The sequence below is a fragment of the Oryzias latipes genome, chromosome 17, assembly GCF_002234675.1.
Source record: "Oryzias latipes chromosome 17, ASM223467v1".
Classification (NCBI taxonomy): domain Eukaryota; kingdom Metazoa; phylum Chordata; class Actinopteri; order Beloniformes; family Adrianichthyidae; genus Oryzias; species Oryzias latipes.
The window spans coordinates 4,458,943-4,484,185 of NC_019875.2; the positions used below are offsets into that span (position 1 = coordinate 4,458,943).

General features: G+C 43.1%; 1 protein-coding gene across 1 annotated transcript; it reads right to left on the reverse strand.

Moving 5' to 3' along the window:
* Window positions 1-1,139: 1,139 nt before the first annotated feature.
* mppe1 (metallophosphoesterase 1) lies at window positions 1,140-18,228 on the reverse strand. Its single transcript, XM_011486078.3, has 9 exons — window positions 17,468-18,228; window positions 17,241-17,349; window positions 16,193-16,296; window positions 6,304-6,384; window positions 5,139-5,247; window positions 4,866-4,946; window positions 4,056-4,178; window positions 3,738-3,878; window positions 1,140-2,003 (listed from the first exon to the last, which is right to left on the reverse strand). Exons 1-9 carry the CDS (start codon window positions 17,716-17,718, stop codon window positions 1,827-1,829), a joined length of 1,176 nt encoding a protein of 391 aa, XP_011484380.1. The 5' UTR covers window positions 17,719-18,228; the 3' UTR covers window positions 1,140-1,826.
* Window positions 18,229-25,243: the final 7,015 nt, after the last annotated feature.

Here is a 25,243-nt window from a genome sequence, read left to right on the forward strand (position 1 = left end):
GTTCCGCTCTCAGGAGCTCAGTGAATTCCAGCCTGGAACTGTCATAGGACGCCATCTGTGCAACAGTCAACTGTCAGCTCTATCAGAACTAAATGGAAGAGTTTGGGAACAACAGCAACTCAGCCTCCAAGTGGTAGACCACGTAAACTGATGGAGAGGGGTCAGAGGATGCTAAAGAGCAAAGAGGTCGCCAACTTTCTGCTCAGTCAGTTGCTACAGAGCCCCAAACGTCATGTGACCTTCAGATCCCAAGCCTAGCACGCAGAGAGCTTCATGGAATGGGTTTCCATGACCGAGCAGCTGCATCAGAGCCACACGTCACCAAAGCATTGATGCAGTGGTGGAAAGCACGCCGCCACTGGACTCTAGAGCAGTGGAGACGCCTTCTTTCCATCTGGTAATCTGATGGACAAGTCTGGATTTGGAGGTTGCCAGGACAACGGTACATTTCTGACTGCATTGTGCCAAGTGTGAAATTTGGTGGAGGTATTATGGTGTGGGCTTGTTTTTCAGGGCTTGGCCCCTTATTAAAGGAACTCTGAATGCTTCAGGATACCAAAACATTTTGGACAATTCCAAAACTGACCTGAAACTGAGATTCAGGCCTTCTCCACCAACATCAGTGTGTGACCTCACCAATGACCTTTTGGAAGAATGGTCCAAAGTTCCTAGAAACACTTCTTAACATTGTGGACAGAATAATTAAAGCTGTGATATCTGCAAAAGGGGGGCCGACATCATATTGAACTCTATGGGTTTGGAATGGGACTATGGTTCATATGTGAGTCAAGGCAGGTGAGCCAATACTTTTGGTAATATACATACAGTACAGACCAAATGTTTGGACACACCTTCTCATCCAAAGAGTTTTCTTTATTTTCATGACTATGAAAATTGTAGATTCACACTGAAGGCATCAAAACTATGAATTAACATGTGGAATTACAGTATATACATAACAAAAAAGTGTGAAACAACTGAAAATATGTCATATTGTAGGTTCTTCATAGTAGCCTCCTTTTGATTTGATTACTGCTTTGCACAGTCTGGTGTTCTCTTGACGAGGTTGTGTTAATTCATAGTTTTGAATGTAATTAAATTCTGTATAAGTTGGTTCCTTTCACACACACAACTGAAAGTGGTTGTAGATCTATCCACCAGAAAAGGTTTATTATGTACACTTTGTCAGAAACATTTCAACATTTTGTCAAAAACCCTCACACATATTTGGCACAAAAAGATAAATATTTTTTCTGATATGCATCATCAAAACAGCAAAGGTCTGAGATGAGAGGTCGGTGGTGGATGTGTGCTTGTGGCTCACGGGAAACATCAGAGGAAGAAACACGAGGCACCAACAAACCTGAAGCTTACCTGCTTCGGTCAGGTAGTATTTACATCTGTGCTCCCATCATTTCAAACCCAGTGTGCTATAGAATCAGTATTTAGTTTAAAAAGCTTCCGCGGCATCACTTCATAAATCTCAGAAATGATCTACTGGAGTTTCTTCGTGTTATCCGTTTGGCTCATTGGCACATCAGCAGCATATCAATACAATAAAAACACCTCATTAAAGTACATACTCTTATCCTTCACAGTGCAGTGATTTGTGCAGGCATGGTTCAGATTACAGGGTGTGCTTTGCCTCTACCATGATTTACACAGGAATAGAACCCCCACACACATTATCGGGATGCAGAAACAGAAGGAAAGGTGCATTGACAAGGGAAGAACTTTTTGGCACGATCGAGGGACAAGTGACGTTGGATGTGAAGAAATCCTCACTCAAAGGGCCACCGGCTGCTGTGCATTGTGGGTAATGTGCTTCACATAGACTTGTGCTTCCCCAGCAGGCAGAGGCTGCAGAGACCCTTCATGACCAGACAGTGGGCCAGAAAGAGGAGCAGCAGGAAGGCCCCCGCAGAGCTGTAGACGCTGATTACCGTGCTCTCCTGGGGCAGGAAGCACTTGGAAAGGGTGTAGCTCCTTGGTGACACTGACGCCTGTCCAGAGAAAAGATGGTGAGGTTGTAGTTTCTGCATGAGCCACTAGAGGGAGTCCTAACAAATGTCATTGGTCTCGTGCTTTAAAATCCATCTCATTCAGAAAAAAGGGAATACATTCAAAGACCAAACAAGAAAAACAAAACAAAACACAGAAAAAACAATTGACTCCACTGAAAATGCATTATTAATTTTAAAAAGGAAATAGCAGTCAAATCATCTGGTAGAGATGATAGCTTAACCCTTGTGCTATCCTAGACACTTTACCATTGGGAGTTGGGTCATCTAGACCCACTAGACAGTGCTCTGAACCTTTTTTCTTCAATGATTTGTGATCTTCACTGGTGTCCATGGATTACATGAAATCTTTCCACCTTTATCCACCTTTGTCATGGTAGGGAGAACACGTCAATGTAAGGGTGGGGTCATCTAAGATAGCACAAGGGTTAAGTTTAATGAACTGTGGATTTTGATGCACCATCACTCAAAAACGATTCTCTTTGATGGGTCTCACACCATCACGTGATCTGCTTGTTAACCGTGACAGCTGTTTGGTGCCGAGCATAGCCTTGGTTTCTGCAGGTTTTCAGCGGCAGCCTGCTGATGCATGAACCAAAGCAGAGAGAGGGCGCTGAGAGTCTGCGTCGAACTCATTTCAGGAGTGTGACAGTCGAGCCTAAAACACACTAAACGACACCTGAGGGACACCAGCGAACCCCCAGTACGAGCTAGCAGGGGAAATTGCCAAGCTTACAAGTGGTATATGATTGACTTACGTATATTAAACACCAACTTAGTGGCTCTGTGGCGGAATGTCCACCCTAAGACTAGAAGATCGTGAGTTCAAATCCAGGTCACGTCGAACCGAAGACTCTAAAATGAGACACAATGTCTCCCTGCTTGACACTCAGCATTAGAGGCTTGGATTGGGGGGGGGGGTTAAACCGTTAAATGGTCACTGAGCACGGCTCTGTCTGCAGATGTTGACAACTAATGGTACTCTATTTTACCTCAAAGGTTAAGTACACATACAGTATCTTCAGTGTATTAGGAAACCCCACAAGTAGTTACTACTTTTTTATACTAAGATGTTTTTCCTTTATTATTGTCATTGTTATTCTTATAAATGATAAATAATGAATGCTTTTCCTCATGACTGATTTTAAATTGTTGTAATGTATACTTTTTTAGTTGATTAAAAACATTTAAGTTAAAGGAACTGCATCAAAGACCTCATCTTATATACTTTTTCTAACATTGATGTTCAGTTTAAAGCTTAACCGTCACATCTGGAGGATAAAAAACTAACCCACAAATAGGAATAAAACCCTCAGTACACTGTTTTACAGCTTTGATTATGGCAAAGCATTCTGGGAAAGGAAGGATTTTTCTCTAATCCACAACAGGTTTAAAATAACTTTGATCCCTTATATTTTCTTTTCTTTGTGCTTTATCTTCTGGGTTTGTGTTATAAATCAGGTTATCATATGGTGCCTGATTATCCACTCTTGGATATTTTCTATAAATTTCTGATACGTTTCTAAAATATTGAATAAATGTGCTCCTAACCCAATGTTAAAGTGTAAAAGAAGACCTCATGACAGGTCAGACATTTTCAAAGGAGCGTGCATTTGTTAAGGAAACTTGTTTGTTTCACATCAGCAGAATCGTCACGGAAACCTGCAGCTGCATGTCTTCCGGCTTCGCACGCCCCCTGCAGGTTTTTTCACTCACCAGGATGAAGCTGGGGTTGTTTCTGTTCCTCCAGCTGAAGGACGGCACGCTGATTTCTGGATACTTGTTGTCATGGAGAACCTCACAGCCGCTGTGGGTGTGTCCGCTCAGAATGAGGCGGGGCTTAAACCACTGCAGCAGCTGAGGGGAGAAGAGCGTTTTGAACTTAAATCCCTGCTTTCGCCATACAGGGTCGTGTAACAGCACGCTGATAAGACACCTTAAGTTTTTCTGAAGTGCTCAACAAAAATGTAAGGTTATGAGAAAATGTGAATGATTGTGCGGAGCACCCACCCACCCAACCACCCACCCACCCACCCGCTGTGAGGCGTCCTTGGACAGCACGTCGTACTTCTCTCTGAACAGCAGGTGTCTCTCTTCGGGCAGCGCAGCATCTTCTCCCCTGCAGCCAGCATCACTTTCTCTGTACAGAGGATAGTGCTGGATGGAGGAAGCAGCAGAGAGTCAGCTGATCCGGCTTCATCCAAACAAAAAAAAAACAGCAGCTCATCATAGATACTGAAGGAAAAAACAAACAAACTGAAGATGAAGGGATTTCTTAGTCTGTTTCAGGTGTGTGGGGGTCTGGAGCCCCCACAGGACGGGCACCAGTTTGTTAAAAAGTGGGGACAACACAATCCTGGAAGGATTTTCTTTAATCGTCAAGGAGACTTAAAATTTCAGCTAAGCTAATAAAACAATTATTTAAATGCACATACCTCTTAGAAAAACCCGATCCTTAAAGTGCATTTTTCAGTTAAATGGGTGTTTATATTTTTCAGGCAAAAATGCATAACATTTAAATTCATACACAATTATAAAGAATGTTCTTCAACATGATGTCTTTTAAATATCTTTAGGAAATATTACGCCAGTCTGACTTATCAATACGACTGCACAAATCCTGAAATAGTGAACTATTTTCATTCTTTTGGTAAGGAAAATCCTAGAGAGACTCAAAATTTAAGATCAATTTCACACAAAATGATCAACAGAGGATCTACAGGGAAGCCTCCTTTTTGCTTTTGGACACATTTTTGTAGATTTTTTCTAAATATTCCATATTGACTGAGTTCAGAAAAAGCCCAGAACTCTAAAAGCAGCTGAGATGACATCCGTCCACATTACCTGTAGCATGACGGGGGCTGTGGGTGGATAAGGATGGGCGCCGTCACAACTCTCCGTCTTTTCACTGCCGGTCTGCGAGTTCTGCAGAAAAGTAAAGAGCTTCTGAGCCGACTTGCATCCTGAGCCAACACGTTGAATCTATTTATCTAAGCGGTGGCTGTTTTCTGCAGATTAGCCAAAAACTGCATGATAACGAAGAGAAGAGAAGAGAACCTGCTCTCCCTCCGTCCCCACCTTTGTTTCTCTGTAGTTCTGACAGAAGTTTCCTCTCACCTGAAGAGAACAGTTGAGTTCTCTGGAGAGTTTGATCAGCTCTTTCTCCACCGACTGGCAGATGGGGCATCCGTCGCCATGCAGAGCGACGCTGTTCACCAGCAGAAAGCTGCGGGGAGAAGAGGATGTGACACACAGTTGGAGCTCCTCTTCCTCCTTCACTGAGCACCATTCTGGTTGTGCACAAAAACACAACTCGCACACAGCTGCTTATTTACACAGCCAGCATGGAGGCTGTTTGTCTTTGTACGTCTCACTTTTCTGTCCACCAAACACAAATTCAGATTTAGTCTGCTCCTGATGTTTGTCGACGACCAAGAGAAATATCTGAATTTATTTTTATTTCTCGAGGATCTCTGGGAAGCATTGATGTTACAGTAAGTCCAAACACCACCTGACTTTGGCAACCAGGAGATCCAGAGGACCAAAGACTGCTGACATGAAGCTAAAAGCTAAGAAGCATTAACCCCCTTAGCCTCGGAGTCTGGCAGAATTTATGTGCAAAACCTCTCTGCTGCGACTGTTATTTAAGAAAGAAATGTGTCCATCGGCTCACGCTGTCCTTTTTCTAATGTTGCTATTATGGAAGGAGAACAAGAAACCCGAACCATTACACTTCTAATATTTTTATTTTTCTCGTTTACAGACTGTAATGGTGTAATTGGTCCTTTTACTGAATGTGTTTGGTTAGCAACGGCAGCATCTCTGATGTGGACCCCAACACTGGATCTGACGCCACTTGGACTCCACGACAGTTTCTGTTGTTGAATGTTGGAGCTGGACAGATGATTTAAAACTGCCTTGTTTACTAGCATCTTCCTGAAAGTCAGTCCCAGGGAGCTCCACCTGAGTTAATCAGATGTTTCGTGACACATTTCACCTCAGAAGACTTCAACAAAGCACAGAAGTGAGAGTTTTGCATTTAAAAAATGAATCACTTGCTGTCAGGTTCAATCATCATCAATTAATTCAATATTTAAAGTTCAGGATGTTGTTGCTTTTTTAGTTTAGCAGAAGATCCTTCAAAAAGATCAAACAAAAGACAGCAGTTTCCATTGAATTGATCTTTTTACAATTAATTACTCTAAATTGTGCAAGCTCAGAATCAAGGCTGTGCAGCTGCTTTATCTTGAAAAAGTGGACAGAACTGCCCGTTGTCACTCACTTGACTCCCTTCTTGGTGACGATTCGGGTGGAGGAGGCGTTGAAGACCTTTTCAAAGCGCTGCAGCTTAAACCAGTCCATCCTGCGGGGGAGACACAACACGTCTGTCACGCTGCGTGAAAGGCTGCGGCGCGGTCTGTCTATCTGTCTGTCTGTCTGTCTGTCTGTCCTGCAGGGTTACATCAGAGCCGTGCCAGCTCATTTCCTGCTGCACGGGTCTAATCCTGGCATGCAGGGGTTACCGCCATCAGCACGATCCCACATAGCAACAGGCATCAGACGGAAAAATGAGGGACACGTCGATTCTGTGAAGATTCTCAGTCATCCAGGTCATGTTGTCACATGACATATATGGACGGAGAGGAAAACATCCCTCCCTGGAACTGCACCCACACATCGGCTCAGACACAGGGGTTCAAATCTAAACTCAGGGAGTGGAAGAATTCACTCGCCACATGAGAAACATCAGGTCATTCTGAGGACCAAACTGCAGGGTTTCTATGAAGAAAGGCAGGATACTGACCAGCATCCCAGGTATGACTCCCACCATCCACTTCAAAATAACCCAGGAGTAATCACATCACAGCACAGAGCAAAGGTATTACTTACAAATTCACTCACAATGGTTGGTATTTTGGCAAAAGATGTCCTGGATCCTGTTTAGGTCAGTGAATTGGATCCAAAATCAAAAGTGAATCGAATTGTCAACCACAAATTGTGATCGGAATCGAACCGATGACTCGTTCCAGCCCTGACGCTTAAATATGGGCTGTTTCAATGGAACAGCCTACAAACAGGGAAGGAGACGTTTTCCACAAGGAGAAGCTGGACCCACTCCAGGGTTCCTGCTGAACCTGGAGAGAAGTATGGTGGACCGCCGGCGCCGGTGGGAAGACAGAATTTGTTCTGCAGAAAATCCATTCAGGAAGTCCAAGGCTCTGATTGTTTCTACTGTGATGTCATTTCCTGCAGCTTTGATCTGCTGTGGATGCTGGTTCCGTCCATGTTGAAGAACGCGGTTTGTTGCCTTGTTACCACTGCGTTATCCAAAGAAGATCAAGCTGTGACTGTGCCCCCTGCTAAGCCCTGATGAAGATGATGATAATGATGATGATGATGCTTCTCACTGTGATATTTTCTATGAAGATTCAATTAAACAGCACAAAGCTGTGACATGTTAGATCTAACTCTCCCTGAAGGAGAGAAGTTCATGTTGAAGCTTTGCTGCTGCACGGTGGAGCAGTGGTTAGCACTCTTGTCTCACAGCAAGAAGGTCCCTGGTTCAAGTCCTCAGCTGGGTGAACACCAATGGAGGTCCTTTCTGTGTGGAGTTTGCATGTTCTCCCCTGCATGTGTGGGTTCCTTCCTCTGTCTAAAAACATGCTTTATCATAGGTTCATTGGTTACTAGGGTTGTGCCGATGGACGATGGTCCATCGTGATGGGTGACTGACATCCCGATGGAGAGACCACCATCGTGATGCCACGCCCCCGCCACGTTGCGCGTCGACACCATAAGCCGCGGTTACATGTACAAAATATCTTGATGGGATCAATGGTCGGATTAGAATCCAACCGTGTACATGGGCCCAGAAAAATGTTTTTAGATTATAAAAACGTTCACTAAGGTCACACTTTCCGTCGGAATAAATCATTCGCACATGCGCAGTAGGGTTTGAAAAACGGAAGGATATAAACTCCGCCGAGCGGCTTTTTTTTTCAAACTTTATTGTATGTAACAATTCAATACAAAACAATGTTAAACAGCGCCGAGCGGCTTTATACATTGACATGTCAGCTCGGTAATATACGAGACGGTCTTCTAAACGTGCCTTTAATAATGTTACGGTTATTATGAAACACCTGTTCGCTCATCATTTGAATTTTAATCCTTGTGGTCAGTGCTTTTTCTGAACGGAGCCAGGATTAGCAGTATGCTAACACGGGCTAACAACATTAGCTTTGGGTGGTGCTGCTTGCTGGCTGCACGTAAACATGTAAGAATAACATCAGCCTTTATTTAGTCGGGACACGACTGGAAACACAAATCCACGTGATTGTTTGAATGTTTTCTAGGGACTGAGCGACATTTCTGCTTTGAAGCTCAAACCGCTGTGTGTGCTGACGATCCGAGCTGTGCACAGACACACACTTTTAGACCCGGTTCTACTAGCGGACTACTTCTTTTCTATTTTGTTAGTTATTTTTTTTGTTAAAGTCACTTCCCTCAGTTTATACTGGATCATCGCGGATTAGTCATCAGTTGGGAAATAAAATGAAAAAAGCAAAAAATCGAATAGCAGTTATATAAGAACGAAAAATGTAAAAATACCCCCCCCCCCCCCCCCCCGACGATGTCATCGTCCATCCGATGGTTGACAGCAAACATCGTCAACGGCCAATTTAAGGGACATCGCCCAACCCTATTGGTTACTCTAAATTGTCTCTAGGTGTGATTGTGGCGACCTGTCCAAGATGTCCCCTGCCTTTTCCGCAAGTGGCTGGGATAGGCTCCAGCAGCCCCCTGACCCCGAAAGGGATAAAATGGGTTTAGAAGATGGATGAATGAATCAATGAAATATGGTGGAACCTATTCCATAAAAAAGCAGGTTTATTTCTGCTTTCCATTTCATATGCAGCTGATCAAATGTGGTGTTTTGAAGGAAATGTCTATTTATGTTGTGGATTCTCAAGCAGGGTTTTGATTATCATTTGTGAGAACGAGTTAGAAAATCCTGACAGTGGATTCATGTTTTTAGAGGAGCAGTTGTGGAATGTGGGACCAGAATCTATTTTTAGGGATTACATGTTGTGTGTTTCCCTCTTAGAGAAGCACTTTCCCTCACACACAGTCTTCTGTGTGGAGGTCTCCTGCTTTGTCTGGCCTTCCATTAAAGACCCACTGATGAAAACTGAGATTTTGGGGTTTTTGACGTGTTCTTGTGGCATTTTTTTCTCATGATGGAGGACATTATAAAGACAATTAAGATTAAAGCTGCATTTTTTTCTTTATTCAAATTGTTGTGAATCAGATGCTGATGAAAATGCTGTTAGAAAAAGATAATATTTGTGACGTAGAAAATAAGCTCCCTGTTCCAGAAGGATTTTCTAGATAAAACTGGCAACCTGGAGGTTTTCTGGTCTGGCTTTAAATTTCTACACAGCACAGAGTCAGCTCTGCTCAGGGTGTGTAACCACATCCTTTTAGCTACAGATGCTGGGGACTATGTGGTTCTGGTGCTACTGGATCTTACGGCGGCCTTCGACACACTACATCACTACATTTTGATCTCCCAATTACAGCAACTGGTAGGCATCCGTGGCACTGCTCTGCAGTGGTACAGGTCGTATTTGGAAGATAGAACGTTCTGTGTAAATTGAACTAATGTTCAGTCTTCCATTGCTCCTGTACTGTACGGTACGGGGTCCCGCAGGGTTCAGTCCTTGGGCCTTTGCTATTCTCCCTTTACTTACTCCCCCTGGGTTCCATTCTTAGAAAGCACAACTGTGCTTTTCATTGCTATGAGGATGATACCCAGATCTATGTGCCATTACCTAAGAAGGATGCCTACTCCATCTGCCCTTTAATTGAGTGCTTCGAGGAATTAAGAGCCTGGATGGCTCTTAACTTTCTCCACTTCAATAAGGAAAAGACAGAGGTGATTGTCTTTGGTCTCAGTGTCAACAGTGAGTCACACCCTATAGCTAAATCTACTGTCACAAACTTAGGAGTGAAGATGGACACTGGTTTTAATTTGGACAAGCAGATCAGTTCAGTGGTGAGATCCAGCTTCTTTCAGTTAAGGCAGCTGGATAAAGACAAATCGTTTTTATCATGAAAGCACTTTGAGACAGTAATCCACGCCTTTGTTACAACTCGGCTAGATTACTGTAACTCTCTTTACTTTCACTCGTCCTTGTCTCGTCTCCAGCTGGTGCAGAACGCTGCTGCACGTTTGTTAACTGGAACGTGGCACAGAGAGCATACAGTATATCACCAGTTCTGGCTTCTTTCTCTACACTTAAAATTCTTTCATTTGTTTTTAAATCTTTAAATGGTCTGGCTCCGCCCGATCTCTCTGAGCTGCTACAGCTAGATTCCCCTATGTCCAAGAAAACAACAAAGGTTTCCGATCTAAAAATGTCATAATCATCATTAACCCTTGTGCTATCCTAGGCACTTTAAAGTTGGGAGTGGGGTCATCTAGACCCACTAGACAGTGCTCTGAACCTTTTTTCTTCAATGGTTTGTGGTCTTCACTGGTGTCCATGGATTACATGAAATCTTTCCACCTTTATCCACCTTTGTCATGGTAGGGAGAACACGTCAATGTAAGGGTGGGGTCATTTTGACCCCACAAGATAGCACGATAGCAAGATAAATGATATCATATTACCTTTGGCACACTAAAGCAGTGTTTTTCAACCAGTGTGCCGCGGTGAGATGGTCAGGTGTGCCGTGGGAAATTACCCATTCACTGATCTAAAATCATTTACCATCTCCAGGAAATCAGCTCTTTGTTCATCCCAAACAGGCCCTGATAAAACACTGAGTAGTTAGTAATATGAAAGATCGTAAAATACTTTTTCTTTGTGTTTATTTGATTCTATTAACGACATTTTGATAAGAATGACGGTACCCACGAATTAGCTGCAGCTATAACTGTTTTAGGAAAAGTCCCGCCCCTTTAACTGTCTCCACCAATCATTTTTGGAGGCTTAATCACATGTTATCAATCTGACCAATCAGAAGTGGTTAAAGTCTTCACTTCCTTGTTCTGATTCTGCTCGTGAAGTCTCTCAGTTCCAACAAAAATACCAGCTAAAGCTCGTCTTTAGCTGTGTAGCTTTCTGCGGGATCCGGTATCAGAACGTGAACAAATGATCAAAACAATGAAGCTCAGAGACACTAGTCTGTTTGCGTTCGGCAGCTGATTGCACTAAATCTCCCATGATGCATTGGGTTAAAGTGACAGCGTCTCTGCGCTACAATGAATCGTCCTTGTTAAACGTCTTGAAACAACAACGAACACACATCAAACTGTTTTTAAATCTTCTAACTTAACTTTAATAACATCTTTTAGAAAAAACAGCTGCAACTTCCAGCTTTTTCTGCCACAATTATCACAAAAATGCATGTGAGATTGTGGAGGGGCTGTAGATCAATACAGACTATGAGTTTCTCCTTTTTTTTTCTTGGATGCTTGTGTGCCGCGGGATTTTTGTCAAGGTTCAAGTGTGCCGTGGCTCAAAAAAGGTTGAAAAACACTGACCTGGTATGCCACAGCACACTGGTTGAAAAACCCTGCACTAAAGAACACATTTTCTATAAAATAGTTATTAGTTATTTTCGCAGCTCATTGTCCTACCCGGAAGTAAGACGATTCTATCTCTGAGGCATCTCTGACGTCATCCTAGAGTCGGCCTCAGCAGCATGTCTGCGTTTCGCCATGAAAACCAACAACATTCAAATTTGGCAAAAATTGATGTGCTGAACGTGCACAGGAAAGGTAAAGCGTTTAGCCGATCACCACTAGCTTCATGAAGTTTACTAACTTTGTCTACTTCAGCTTTACAAATATTATAAGTACTTGTTTTAGTACTTTGTCTTTCAGACTTTCGGAACCTTGCAATGCATTATTTTGTTTTTGTTTTGTTTGATATCCATGTAAAACTCAATAAAATGCTTTAAATCAAAAAACCCTGCATAGATTCTAAATATTGTGTTCCAGAAGCAGGAAAGCAGACCCAGACCATAACAACACCTCTACCGTGTTTCACATCAGAGACATTCTTTTTCTTGGTTTGTTTTCGTTTTGTTTGTGAACATGGAGCTGATGTTGCTATAGAAAATCTGCTTTTGTCTACTCTGTCTAAATACCAGTCTCCAAGAATGTTTGTCAATGTGCAAAGCAGAAACTTCCAGCCCAGCTTTCTTATCATTTATGGTTTCCTCTGTGGTCATCTGTCAGAAATGATCTGAAACAGAAGGGTGGGGTCATTTTGACCCCATAAGATAGCATAAAGGTTAACTTTGATGTCCTTAGAGGTTGATCTGTACTCCAACCATCAGCTTGTCCAGTGAATTACAGTCCTGAGGAGCACAAACTGTGCTATAGTCAAATTATTTACAATCTTTTCCAAAAGTTCCACTATCCATCACTTATTGGTTAATTTGTTTTACAAAATGATTTATTTAACCCTTGTTCTATCTTAGATGACCTCCCCCCTTACTTTGACATGTTCTCCCTACCATGACAAAGGTGGAGGGATTTCATGTAATCCATGGACACCAGTGAAGATCACAAATCATTGAAGAAAAAAGGTTCAGAGCACTGTCTAGTCCAGGGGTCGGGAACCTTTTTGGCCGAGAGAGCCATAAACGCCACATATTTTTAAAATGTAATTTCGAAAGAGCCATACAATATTGTACTGTCCCTTTCCCACACTGAGGCACGGAGACTTAACCTCTTTTAAAGTTCTTTATTCTGGTTACTGCAGGCCGCAACAAACGCCGTACAATTAATTCAGCAACTCCTGAATCTCTCCCACTGAGACAAGAGCGCTTCTCCCAACTTTATATTCGCTCACTGCCGCTGCAGCCCTCCCATTTCCCTTATTCGGCCCATAGCTGAACCCCATTGGTCCAAACTACCTAACAACAGGCTGAGCGACGGAACTGAGGGCCAATCAGATCTCTGCTTGATGCGTTCATTGAACTCCAGAATCTTTAACACGGCCCGACAGTCATCCAACTCAGACCGCGACAATATGTTTAAAACTAAACATACAAATGAATGTGTGTATTTGATGTAATTTCAACATTTTTAAAGTACAATAAGTCTGTGGATCCTTTTTTAATAACATTGTTATGCTGTTGCTAATAAATGATGAGTATTTCTCGTGGTAGTTTTGCTGATGGTCTAGTCTGGTTGATACATGGTGAGTTTCTGCTTCATGCAGGCGTTGAGACTTTAAACGTGATCGTAGGTCTGAATGTTCTGTAGATGTGAGAAAGACTGCTCACATGCAGACGGGGAGCCAAACACACACTCACACACTGCAGTGAGTGACGGGCAGCGGGTTTTACGTTTTTACAATCCCTGCGCGATTCACCTGCTGCCTGTCCACACAACACCTCAGCCCCACCCTCTGCTTTCTCCCTCACACATCCCGTCCCCGCTACTGCGCGCTCTTTCTCAGAGACGGGAGCTCGCAGTTTTAGGCACGGCAATTCATAGGTTTCCGGGTGGTACAAACTCTGTAAAATAATAGACAATTGTAAACTTATACTAGTGCTGGCGCAGATTTCTCTCTCCAAGCACCGCTACTACTGCGCGCCTCTGGCATCGCATCGCGCCCGAGAAGAGCTGGTCTAATGAAAAAAAAAAGTATAATTAAAGATTTGTCTGCGAGCCACATGTGACCATCAAAAGAGCCATATATGGCTCGCGAGCCATAGGTTCCCGACCCCTTGTCTAGTGGGTCTAGATGACCCAACTCCCAACGGTAAAGTGCCTAAGACAGCAAAAGGGTTAAACAATAATTGTTTACATTTTCTGCAGCGTCTAAATGCAAAAGCTGCTCAACCAGACCAACAGGATACACAGAAAACCCTCCAGAAAAATGAGGATGAACCTGTTCTTACTCATAGGGGAAGCCGATGTGCATAGAAAAGGAAAGCGTTTAGTCGATCACTGCTAGCTCCACTGAGAAAGTGGGCGTGTCTGTTAGTGTGCGGGCGGGGTTGGCAGTGCAGACTCTTCCTGGAAAGGGCGGTTGCTCACTTTGTGAAGTCACAATGTGAGGAACCGCCCATTTTTCTGGATTGGGAGGGGCTGGTGCTCAGAGAGCAGTTTTTAGAGGAATACTCAGAAATGCATGAATGGATCAAAATAGCACTTTGGGGTCGATTTTTGTGAAGATTTAACATTAAAACACACTTAAAAGTTTTGAAAGGTTGATTTTGCATGATATAGGCCTTGTAAAGCTATAAGCTCTAGCAGATAACGTCATCTTTAAATGTAATGCAGTGGTTGTATGGGTTCATTAGAGCACCCGGCATTCACACATATAAGCTTCAAAACTGAAAATCTGAAATTGAAGTTCATATTTTGGTGAAACAAAAAAACATTCAGATGTCAAATTCTTTCGAAGTGTTTCATAAGCTGTTTGTCAAAAGTGGTTGATTTATTACTGGGTTTAGTGTATTTATTTTGTCTCATTTATCCTTTGCTTGTTGAATGAGTGACAGTCTTTGATCTAAAGTTATTAGATTAAATGTCACGCCTTTGCTAATTCCACAGTTTATAATCATTTTTAACCTAAACATGAACGTTTCTGACTTTTTCTAGTCGTGCTTTGAGGATCACTCTCAACTTTGGTCCAATTAATAAACTTCCACTCCCGATTCGAGAGGGACTTAAATTTCAAAATAAAAGTTTCAGCTTATAAAGCAAAATTGGGCCATCAGAGTGCAAACATCCACTTCCTGTTCTGATTGGACTGAAAATAAGATCTTTTAATCATTACTGTTTACTTTCAAAAAGAAATATGTAAATTAGCCTAAAGCTATAAGGATTTATACAAAGACTTTCTTATGTTTTAGAGTAATGATATTATATGACTAATATCCTAAAATGCCACAAAACTCTGAATTTGTTCAGGCATTAAGCTCTTTCAAAATAAAAGAGGCTGAAGCTGGCTGGCAGCAGGTCGTCGCGACCAGACAAACCACAAATCCCGCATTCAGTTTAATGAAGTGTTTTGTGTATTGACAGGCTTCACTAAAAAGCCGCCTAACTGCCTGTTTAAGCACCGCAACCTCACAGAGAGCATGTTATAGCCCTGGAGTTCTCAGTGATGCAGACAAGGAGCCATTTAATCAATCAGTACTGTCTCAAGCAATCCACAAAACACTCTGAATTATGCAGCAAAAGCTCCCAAAAGAGGTGCAAAATTGACAAACGTTTGCACATAGTTCTACTTTCAATCTGTTTTACAGATGAATATGCAGGTGAAAAACAAAGACCACGTGTCCCTGTGCTGAAAAGGAAACCCACTAATACCATAAAATGAACAATAGATAAACGGAAGATGAACTGCTGTTGAACTGATGAACAGAATCTTTTGAAAATCATAATTACGTCTGCAATTTTTGACACATTGTCTCGTGTATCTAACACCAAATGGAAACCAAATCCATGCTGGGGTCGTGGAGGACAGAGCTGTCTTAGGAACTGCCAAAAGCTACCGTCTACAGCCATTGGCTCACTCCTGGCACGTGACGGGCTGTCCTGCTTACATGGAAAGGTGTCCTGCTCCATCTCATTAACAGTGGCTGATTTCCTGCTTAAAACTGGAGCAAATCAGGTATTCACTCAAAAGTCTTCAGACACATTTGAAGACTTGTGAGGTCCCTTCTGGAGAACATGTCCAGCTTTTTGTTAACACAAGCTTTTTTTTAGCAGTTAAGCTGCATGTCATACTACACAATGCAGGTCCAGGTGTGGCGGAGTGACAGCAGGAAGGGGGGTGTTGGCAAAATTATTATTATTATTCATATTTTACTAACTTTGGCTACTTCAGCTTTACAAATATTATAAGTACTTGTTTTATTACTTTGTCTTTCACACTTTCGTAACCTTGTAATGCATTAGGATTGGGTTTTGTTTGTTATGCATTTAAAACTCAATAAAAATACTTTAAATAAAAAAAAAAAAACCTCCATAGATTCTAAATAATAGGAAAGCAGACCCAGACCATAACAACACCTCTTCCTCTGAACAATTGTTTACAGTTTCTGAAGTATCTAAAAGCAAAAGCTGCTCAACCAGACCAACAGGAGGCACAAATAACCCCTCCAAACAATGAGGATGAGCCTGTTCTTACTCATAGTGGAAGCCGATGTCGTGATTCCCGACCAGCACGACCAGTTCGGTGTCAGTGGTGTGTCTGAACATCCTGTGGAAGCGACGCACGTCGTCCTCCCAGTTCTGCAGAGAGAGCAGCACAATCGCAGCTGAAGCAGCGAGCAGCAGAGAGGGACGCTGAGTGATAACAGATGACGGCTGGCCCAGGAGACGTGAAACCGGTTCAGAACCTTTCTGTTTTTATGGTTTTGCTCTCATTCTTTTCCTAGAATTCTCCTGTGTGGGCCTCAATGTCCAGATTAAAGTTCATTTATCCATCTGGTGAACCTTTTTTGTCCATTGAGGGTCACGGGGCTGCCGGAGCCCCTCGTGGGCGAAGGCTGGGGACATCCTGGACAAGTTGCCAGGATCCACAATCACACACCCATGCACACTCACATTCACAGCTATGGACAACTTAGAGTAACCAGTGAACCTATGGAGCATGTTTTTGGATGGTGGGAGGAAGCCGGGGACCCCGGAGAAAACCCACGCATGCACGGGGAGAACATGCAAACGCCACACAGAAAGACAAACTGGTGTTCTGGTTCAGGTCCCCCAGCCGGAACTTGAACCGGGGACCTTCCTGCTGTGAGGCAACCGTGCAGCCCTTTTCTCTAAAGTTATATTGGGTTTTTCTTGAGTTTCTTATCTAAAAATTGCACATATTTTTAGACAGTTTCCCAGTTTAAAGTCAAACAAGCCAAAGCACACCTACATCCAGAACAGCCGCAGCCCTGTGCTTGTTTCAGGCAGTTCCCTCCAGATTGACTCCCTAAAAAGCCTAAAGAGCAGAACAGAGGAGCTGTCCTCTGCGTGGAAATAAATAGAGCTGCAGGCTTCTCATCTCTCCTTTAATGGGCGCCTAAAGGTTTGTTTCTGTAAACTGAGGCTTGCCTACGAGGATGTGCAGAAACACTTCACGGCTGGTGACAGTTGGGGGCCTGCGCCCCTCACCCTGACGCCCCCCACCAGCGCCCCCACACTGACTGACCGGTGCAGCAGGAGAACAGGGAGCTCCACTTTACCTTCTGCGAGCTCCACTTGCCTTCGTCGAAGATATCCCCGAGGATGAAGACGATTTCGGGCCTGAGGAGCCACAGCGCGGTCTGGAAAGCCCTCTCCATCTGCCATTCCCTGCGTGTGGACACGAGGCGCTGTTATTTTGGATGACGCCCCCCCCCCTCCCCCGCGCGCGCAGAATGGTGGGCGGCAGAGAGATGATGGGAGCCTGAAAAAATGGAAGAGGGATTACCTCCTCAGCTTGTCGAACCAGTGGCCCCCCACAGCTCCGAGGAGGTGGGTGTCGGACAGCACCATGGCGTGGACCGTGGAGTCCGTTGGCCGCCCGTCGCTGCCCTCCCCGCCCCGGGCATGGCTGAGCTTGGGCCAGGCGCACTTCAGGATGGCTGGGTAGTAGATGAGGTACTCGCAGAAGATGAAGGCAGCCCCCACCAAGAAGACGAGCACCACCGCAGACACCCATTTGACGCTAAATCTCAGCATCTCTTTGTTATTCGGCGCTCGGGATGCCCTGAACTGGCGCACAGGTCGTTCTGGCGCGGTCCATCAGGCATCTTCACCTATGACCTGCCTCCAGCCGTGGGATGCTCATGGCAGGTGGCTGCGGGGCCGCGTCAGCTTCACGTCAAGTCCCGCGCGGGCTGTGTGGCTCCAGCCAGAAAGAACCAAATTTAAAAACGCCACGAGCCTTTTAGGACGGACAGAGCATCAGCCGCTGATCCGCCACCGCAGCAGCTGTCAAGCGGCACTCACCACTTCCGCCTGTGCCTTACCAAAATAAAAGCAAAGCAGTCGCTACTGGTTTCAGTGACTGTCTGCTGGTTTCTATTTTCGCTTTTTCTGATTAAAGCTGAAACTGATTTGTTACTATAGTGCTGAAATTCCTTAACCCAAAACTAGTGTTTACTTTTTCACTTTCTGCCTCATTTATTTGAAAAGCACTATGTTCAATATTTTATTCCTGGTGTCACGTCTCTGCAAATATACATATATATTATTATAATAACTGTTATTAAAAGATCTGAATCATAACATGACAGCACATTTACTTGGCTTACTAATAAAACATGAATGATCATTTATTTATTCATACATTTGTGTGTGAGTGAAGGTCTTTGTCTTGATTTGGTTTTTAAAATTGGAAAATATTTTATGTAAAACGTTTTGAGTTATATCAGCAAGAAAGGTGCTGTACAAATAAAGTCGATTTGATTCAATCCAAAGCTTAATTTCAAAATATTACACGTAAGTAATGGATGTGAAACTCATTGTCATGAGTTCAGTAATGTTGACATGTCTGCTTATGCTACTGTGACTAAATCCGAGTCAGGCACTTAAATGTAAAAAGTAATTATTTTTTTGGTATTTTTCAATAACACCTGTTGTTCAATGTGCTTGTTGTTTCACATTTTATTTTGAAAGTACAACTTCCTGCCTCTCTTGAACTAACTTTTTCAAACTTGAGAGACAAATAGCTGATTTGAGCAGAAAATTCCTATGCAGAAAAAAACCCTAAGTGAAAATAATAAAACATAATGTTGATAAAGACAAATCTGATCGGAGATCTGTAAACCCACAAAGACAAACAGATGGGAAGGAGACAACAGCGATGCAACAAATTAGATTAAGTGATTAGTTGTCAGCAGGGCACTCATGAGAGCAGCTCTTTGTTTCTAATGAAACCAGTCCCATAATGGGCTTAGAATGAAGTTACCTGTTTAACCAGTCAGTACAGGGAAGCATTCCTTCACACCCTTCACTGTCCAACACTAACCCAGGAACGAGGAAACCCAGGAGCACTTTCACGCTGAAGATTGATTGCTGGAAACTGATTTTCCAGATTTCCCTCTCCTGCTTTGAAAAAGCATTTGGCTGCAGAGTATGTCTGTGTATGATTGCAGATATAACCAAAAAAAAAAAAAAAAAAAAAACAGTTATGGAGGGTAATGTGTCAAATGTTTACAACAAGGACGTATAAAAAAAAAGGTGATCGTGTATCAATCAAGTCAGGAGGAACTGATAAACAGATGTTAAATTAGAAAACAAAACACATATTTTACCTTGGATTAGAGACATCCAGCGCCTGAAGATGCAGAACAAAACAAAGAAAAATCTTTAAACATTCTGTGGGTTTGTCTTTGGATGTAAAGGGACACTTTGCTTTGCACAGATGTGTCTTATCAACACCTACACAACGCTAAAAGATAAACCGGTTTTTAACATTTGAGTGTGTGTGAGGACAGGCCCCGCCCCTTCTAGATTTGTATTACATCTGAACCTCACCGTATTGATAAACATCCAGCAACTTGTTGCTTTATGCTGCTTCATGGTTTTACCCCCCCCCCTTATAATCACCCTTCTATCCCCCCTCTCTACCCTCTCTAATATCTCTCTCTCTTTTCTTCCCTCCTTTCCTTTTCCGTCTGGTCCAACACAAAAAATCTTCAAATACGATTACAGTTAATAAAGTTTGGCTTGGATTACAAAAGGGGTTTATTCAGACATACCTCTGGTTTGTCTGAAGATTCCTAACCCCTGTTGTTAAAGTAAAATATGTCCAACACAAGAGGCCTTCATCTCTCATCTGTTTGCCCAGCTGTTGGACAGGAGAAGTTAAAAAAAAAATAAGATAAGCCGGTTTTAATGATGTGTTTAAATGTTTTGAGGTCGTATTTTGTCCTATTTGTAAAGTAGGTGTTTGCATATGCATTTTGTATTTTTTTTGTAAATGTGTGTGCGCATTTTTACATCATGGGTAGGGGACTACAGATTAGCCTTTAGCTAATTCTGGCTTTTTAAACCTTTTTTTTAAACACGTTTTTTAAATTGCACTGTCCCCTTTTAAATACATTATAATTATTATTGTAAGCAAAGTTGTGCTGGAGGGTCTCTCTTACGCATGACAGCATACATTCTTCAGTGAGACTACTGAATGGAAGCTGCAAGATGCTGCTGGACCTGCAGAGAGCTGTACTGTTGAGGCAATGAAAGAAGAAAACTAAAGATCTGCCCTGAAGATCTGAACCAAATGAACCAGCAGGGGTCACAGGAGCCGCGGCAAGACGGAAACCTGGTAGACCCAGATCTTCAGGTTAAATTTAAATGACACTTGCTTTTTCTCCATTATGCATGAGAAACTTACTTGTTGCTGTGGTTTGTGGTCTCTTTTTATGTTTTTCTTTGTTGTCTAGATGCATTTATCTAACATTCTATGGTCCTTCGAGCTCGGCTTACAACATATCTGCGTCCCCGGGAGAGGACCACGGAGATTGAAGACTGAAAATTGAAGACAGCCCGTGAGAATCGATCTCCGGAAGAAAGCCCGTCCTGTAAATTCTACGCCGGCCAATCAACTGGTCCAATCCCTGCTTCTGGATTGAAGTGATCCGTGTACCAGTTGGACCACAACAACAAGGCAGGTTAAAGGGCTTATGTAGGGGGTTAGAGTCCCCGAAGTGGCCCAGAAGTCTGAAAAAAGTTAGAGATTCGAGTCCTGTAGTCTGAAAAAAAAGCGCATCTATGGGGGTTCAAGCCCCCGACAAGCCTATAATTCTGAAAAAAGGTACAGGTTTGAGTCCTGTAGCCTAAAGCGCATGTGTAAGGATTCAAGTCCCGAAAAGGCCTAGAATTCTAAAAGAAAATACTGGTTTGATTCCTGTTTTAAAAGAATACAAAGACAAAAGAAATTGACTTCATAGTTGTGCGGGACACAGCGCAGATGCTCAGTTTTGTTTGTAAAGTTTAGCACAAACTGTGAGATGTGTGAGGAGCTGCGGCGCTCCAAAGTCTGAAAGGACTATGACGGGGGAGGACAGCCTATTCATTGGTTACATTTTTTAAATGTAGCCTATTATTGGCTTTTCAGACTTTTTTCTTTGAAGGTCACAGAGAGTAATTTTGTTATTTTTTATTTCTTAAATAGTGTTGTTTGTGTTATTCAAAGGATTATAAATGAATGAATGAAGGAATGAATGAAAGGAAAGACACAAGTAGTTTAAAATTAGACAAATCAGAGGGCAAACTACGGCCGGGGGTCATATGTTAAACTACTTATACGTCAAACTACTTAATCTGAATGTCATGATTTCACTAGACTTGGCAGACCCAAATACTGGAACCCGGAAGAAAACCCAAAGATGCGTCAGGTAAGTAGAAATGATTTAATTCTCTATCAGAGATTGTGATGGCTGGCGAAGAGCTGGAATCTTGATATGGAGACGAGGCAGGCTGGAGGGTACAACGGCAGTAAGTGACTTGGCTTGAACAGGATACAAGCATCGGATGAGGAGCATGGACAGGTGACAGCGACCAGAGGAACACTCGTGGTGATCTTTCCTGTGGGTGATTCGTAGAATAGGATTTAGCGAGAGGTAAACAGACATGGACGAGAGCATGAGTTGACCAGACTATGCACCGTAGAGGAACAACGAACTGGCGTTGAATGCTGGCACTGGATCTCCTTAAGAAGGCTGTATGCTGATGAGGTGAGTGGAACCACCTGGTCGCTTCCGGAGCAGAGCAGAGCAGAGAGGGGAGGGGGAGGATAGCTGACAGAGGCACCATGACACTGACTCGCCAAACTGTAATAAATTATATTGATAATCCTTATTAATGTTTTATTTTCCCTGTAATTCTTAAGTTTCCCTATAGATGGTGAACTACAGATAAATTGACCTTTGTTTAGGTCAGTGGTTCTCAACTAGTGGGGCTGGGGGGGCGCACTAGTAGCGGTTTTAGGCATAGGTAATGCGGGCAATTGCCCGCGGCGCAAATTTGATGGGGGGCAGTGGCGGCAACGGCTCAGTGCTTGGAAAAAAAATTTGCGCCACTATTGGTTTCCTATTATCTGTTCTATGACAGAGTTTGTAACAAGCTGAAACTGTTAACTGCCATCCCTGCAGCTGCTCCTGTCTGTGAGAAGGAAAAGGGGGTAAAAGGTTGGGGGGAAAACATTTTCTTTTTCCTAGAGGGGGGGCCTGCAAAAAAGAAATGAGAAGCACTGGTTTAGGTGCAGAAAGTTATTATGCATCTTTGGGGTATTGGATTGTGAGATTGTAAGATTTGTTGTTTTTCATTTTTCCGATCTTTCAAATACCACATGAATGCAGCATTTATCTAAGTTTGCGTTTTAAACGAGGTAAATCAAATAGTGGCTCTAAAATGAGAACAAAAGCCAGTTTTAAAATAATAACTCAAAAAAGGTTCAGTTATAAAAAATATATGTATACATTAATTTTCAATCAAAACTAAAGCATGCTTTCGTCCAACCGTTTGTGGCCTACGAGTCAAAAAGGTTGGCCACCCCTGTACTAGAGGGTATATTAGTACTGGAGATGTTACCACTCCGAATGGTACTCTTGTAAGACCAAGCTGTAAGAGTCTGTATCAATTTAAAAAACAGAGTAAATAAATTGCCAAAATCATTAGCGCCCTATGCTAGTGTGGAACCAGGAAGTGTGTTTCCACATTGTGTAACAAAAAATGGCACAGAGTTTTTAGGAGCTCTGCCAACAAAGATGTGTCATGAACTTCTTGTTCCCTTCACAGTCCAGATAATCAATGACAGAGTATCCCATGGTTATGCGCTTCCCTGTCCTGGAGGACGTTGTGTTGGATCTGCTCCAGATTTAATGCCAGGAAACAATGGTACTTCTGTGGTTGACCAAATGTCTTAGTTATGTGGCCAGCCCTCTACCTCAGCCTGCCTAGAGACTGGAATGGGATTTGTGCTCCCGTAAAGGTCACAGATCACCCTTTCATAGTTTCTGCAGTCCATGAGCTTCACCTGTGCCACCGGCAGCCTCGACTTGTCAGTTGTAGTGCGCCAACTTCTCAGCTCTTAGCTTGACTTCTTAATGGCAACATCAAAACTCTTGACTCGCTGCTCTGAGATGGAACGTGGCAGTTGCAGATGAAGAAAATTGAAAATTTCCACCATAGATGTTGATTTCATAGACTTAAAGCTCATCCTTGCCCAGGTAAGTAGTTTCTCCAGGCCTTTTAAAATCCACCGCCTTCCTGTTGTTGCTGTTAAGTCCTCTATGAATGCTTCTATTGGGGGCTGCCCCATTGGGGGCCTCCACACTCAGCTTCTGCTGACTTGGCTGGCATGGTCAATGTTTGAAGCGGAAAAGGACAAACTGATATGGTCAGAATCCCTCTTTTCCAGCTGATTCCAGTGTGATGCTTCAGAAGTGACCCTCAGAACCAATCACAGCACTTGTGAGTATCCTCTGTTCTTGTGTTGTTTGATGCAATTGTTCTTAGAAACTGTGGGTCGGTGGGGAACAAAGCTGAGGAACACCTCCCTTTTGACAATGAGATGAACCAAAACTGAGTCGTGCTTTTTGAGTTTTTCTCCTGCCTTCACCTTCTGTATCTTTCTAGAAGTGCCCATGAAGCTGTGGACAGCGACCGTACACAACCTTTGACTGTATCTGAGAACTGGAGCGAGTTTGACGTTGGGAGGCCACACCCCTACCACTTGAAAGCGGAAATCTGTCAAACGTTTAGAGCGTTCAACCTGAGACCACTTTTATTGAGGCATCTGATTGGCCAGTTTATAACTTGAACTACAGCAAAAATAAATAAAAAACGAGGATGAGAAAGAACATGTTAAAAAAGGTTTTGGATCCAGGATGGTTTTCTGACCAACAGAATGGCTGAGGAACAGCTGTTTTTTCGCTCTAGAAGTCTGTGGCACTTTGGCCTCTTAGAGCCAACGGGTACTTCCTGTTTGAAACACCAGGAAGGAGGGGTCACTCAGTCCAGTTCTCATTTACAGTCAGTCAAGTGACATCATCAACCCCCTCAAGCTTGGTTCCTGATGATTGAACATTGTTCCTGGAGGAGCTCCTGCATGTTGATGCGGGCTCTGTTGGGTTCCTGTTTTCTCATTGGGTCATCAAGGGAATCATCCAAAAACAATATTTACCTCTTCCGCTGCAGGGATAAACTGGCCCATGTGTTTGGGATTAGCCACAAATGCAGCACATTTTCAAGCTTCGAAGGGATGCCAGTCTCCCTGAACCAGGTCAGTTTAACCTGGTTTCTCCTCCTCCAGTGACCTCCTGTGTCTCTTCTTGAGTAGATTTATTGGTAGATAGATAGGAACTTTATTAATCCCAAAGGAAATTCAATGACGGCCAGCGGTTTGAATTCAGCAACACATCAGATAAATAAATTAAAAATACAATGAAACCATAAAACATTCCCATGCTCAGTCAGGGATTTGCTCTGTCTTACAGCATGAGGGACAAAAGACTTCCTCATTCTGTCTTCGGAGCAGCAGCGGGACAGTAATCCCGGCTCTCCTCAAAGCCTTTCTTGGCCAAATCAGATCTTTCTGCTGCATAGTTTCCTAAAATGATAGAGGGTGGTTTGTATCCCTTTTGGTGAAAGGATGCTGACCATCCTACAGTTTGTGACCTGTGTGTTGCGCCTCCTTCTCCTCCAGTTATTTCATTCTGGACTGTTGGATTTCAGAGCCATGAACATTCTTGGCCTGGTTCGATGCCGTTTGGTCTGTCCTCGCGCAGATCTCCCCCCGAGACCTCCTCAGGGTTCTGTTTTCTGAAGTCTGGTTAGGTTGGTCTCGACTGGTTCAGCAAACCTGGAGGCAAGTGCATCAGGTCTCTCTGGATGTTCTAGGATTCATCATCAGGGACAAAACCACAGTTTTAAACCAGAATTTTAAAAACCTGACTGTAAGATGGAAGCCGTTTGTTTTGCTTTTCATCCATGCAGTGTCCCAGTTTGTCAACCTTATGTTTCTCAGTCTGTGAGGTCTGCTGAACCATAGCTCACTGCATTAGACCTGGTTTTGGTTTTGGAGGAAACAACCTCTGAGAAGGATTCTGCTGCAGAAATCTACGCGTTACTGCGCCCCATCTTTGTACAGCAACAGTTGATCGAGCAAACATTACTGCATAAACTAACACAACGGTTTCTTCTTTGTTCACTGATACATACAAATTTCATGAGCATTTGGCAGTAAAGTTTCAGCAAC

Coding starts and splice junctions, on each gene's coding strand:
- mppe1 (XM_011486078.3), bottom strand. CDS start 17,718: ATGCTGAGATTTAGCGTCAAATGGGTGTCTGCGGTGGTGCTCGTCTTC. Junction 16,297..17,240: donor GCAAGTGGAGCTCGCAGAAG/GTAAAGTGGAGC, acceptor CTCTCTCTGCAG/AACTGGGAGGACGACGTGCG. Junction 2,004..3,737: donor ACAACCCCAGCTTCATCCTG/GTGAGTGAAAAA, acceptor TTCTCTGGACAG/GCGTCAGTGTCACCAAGGAG.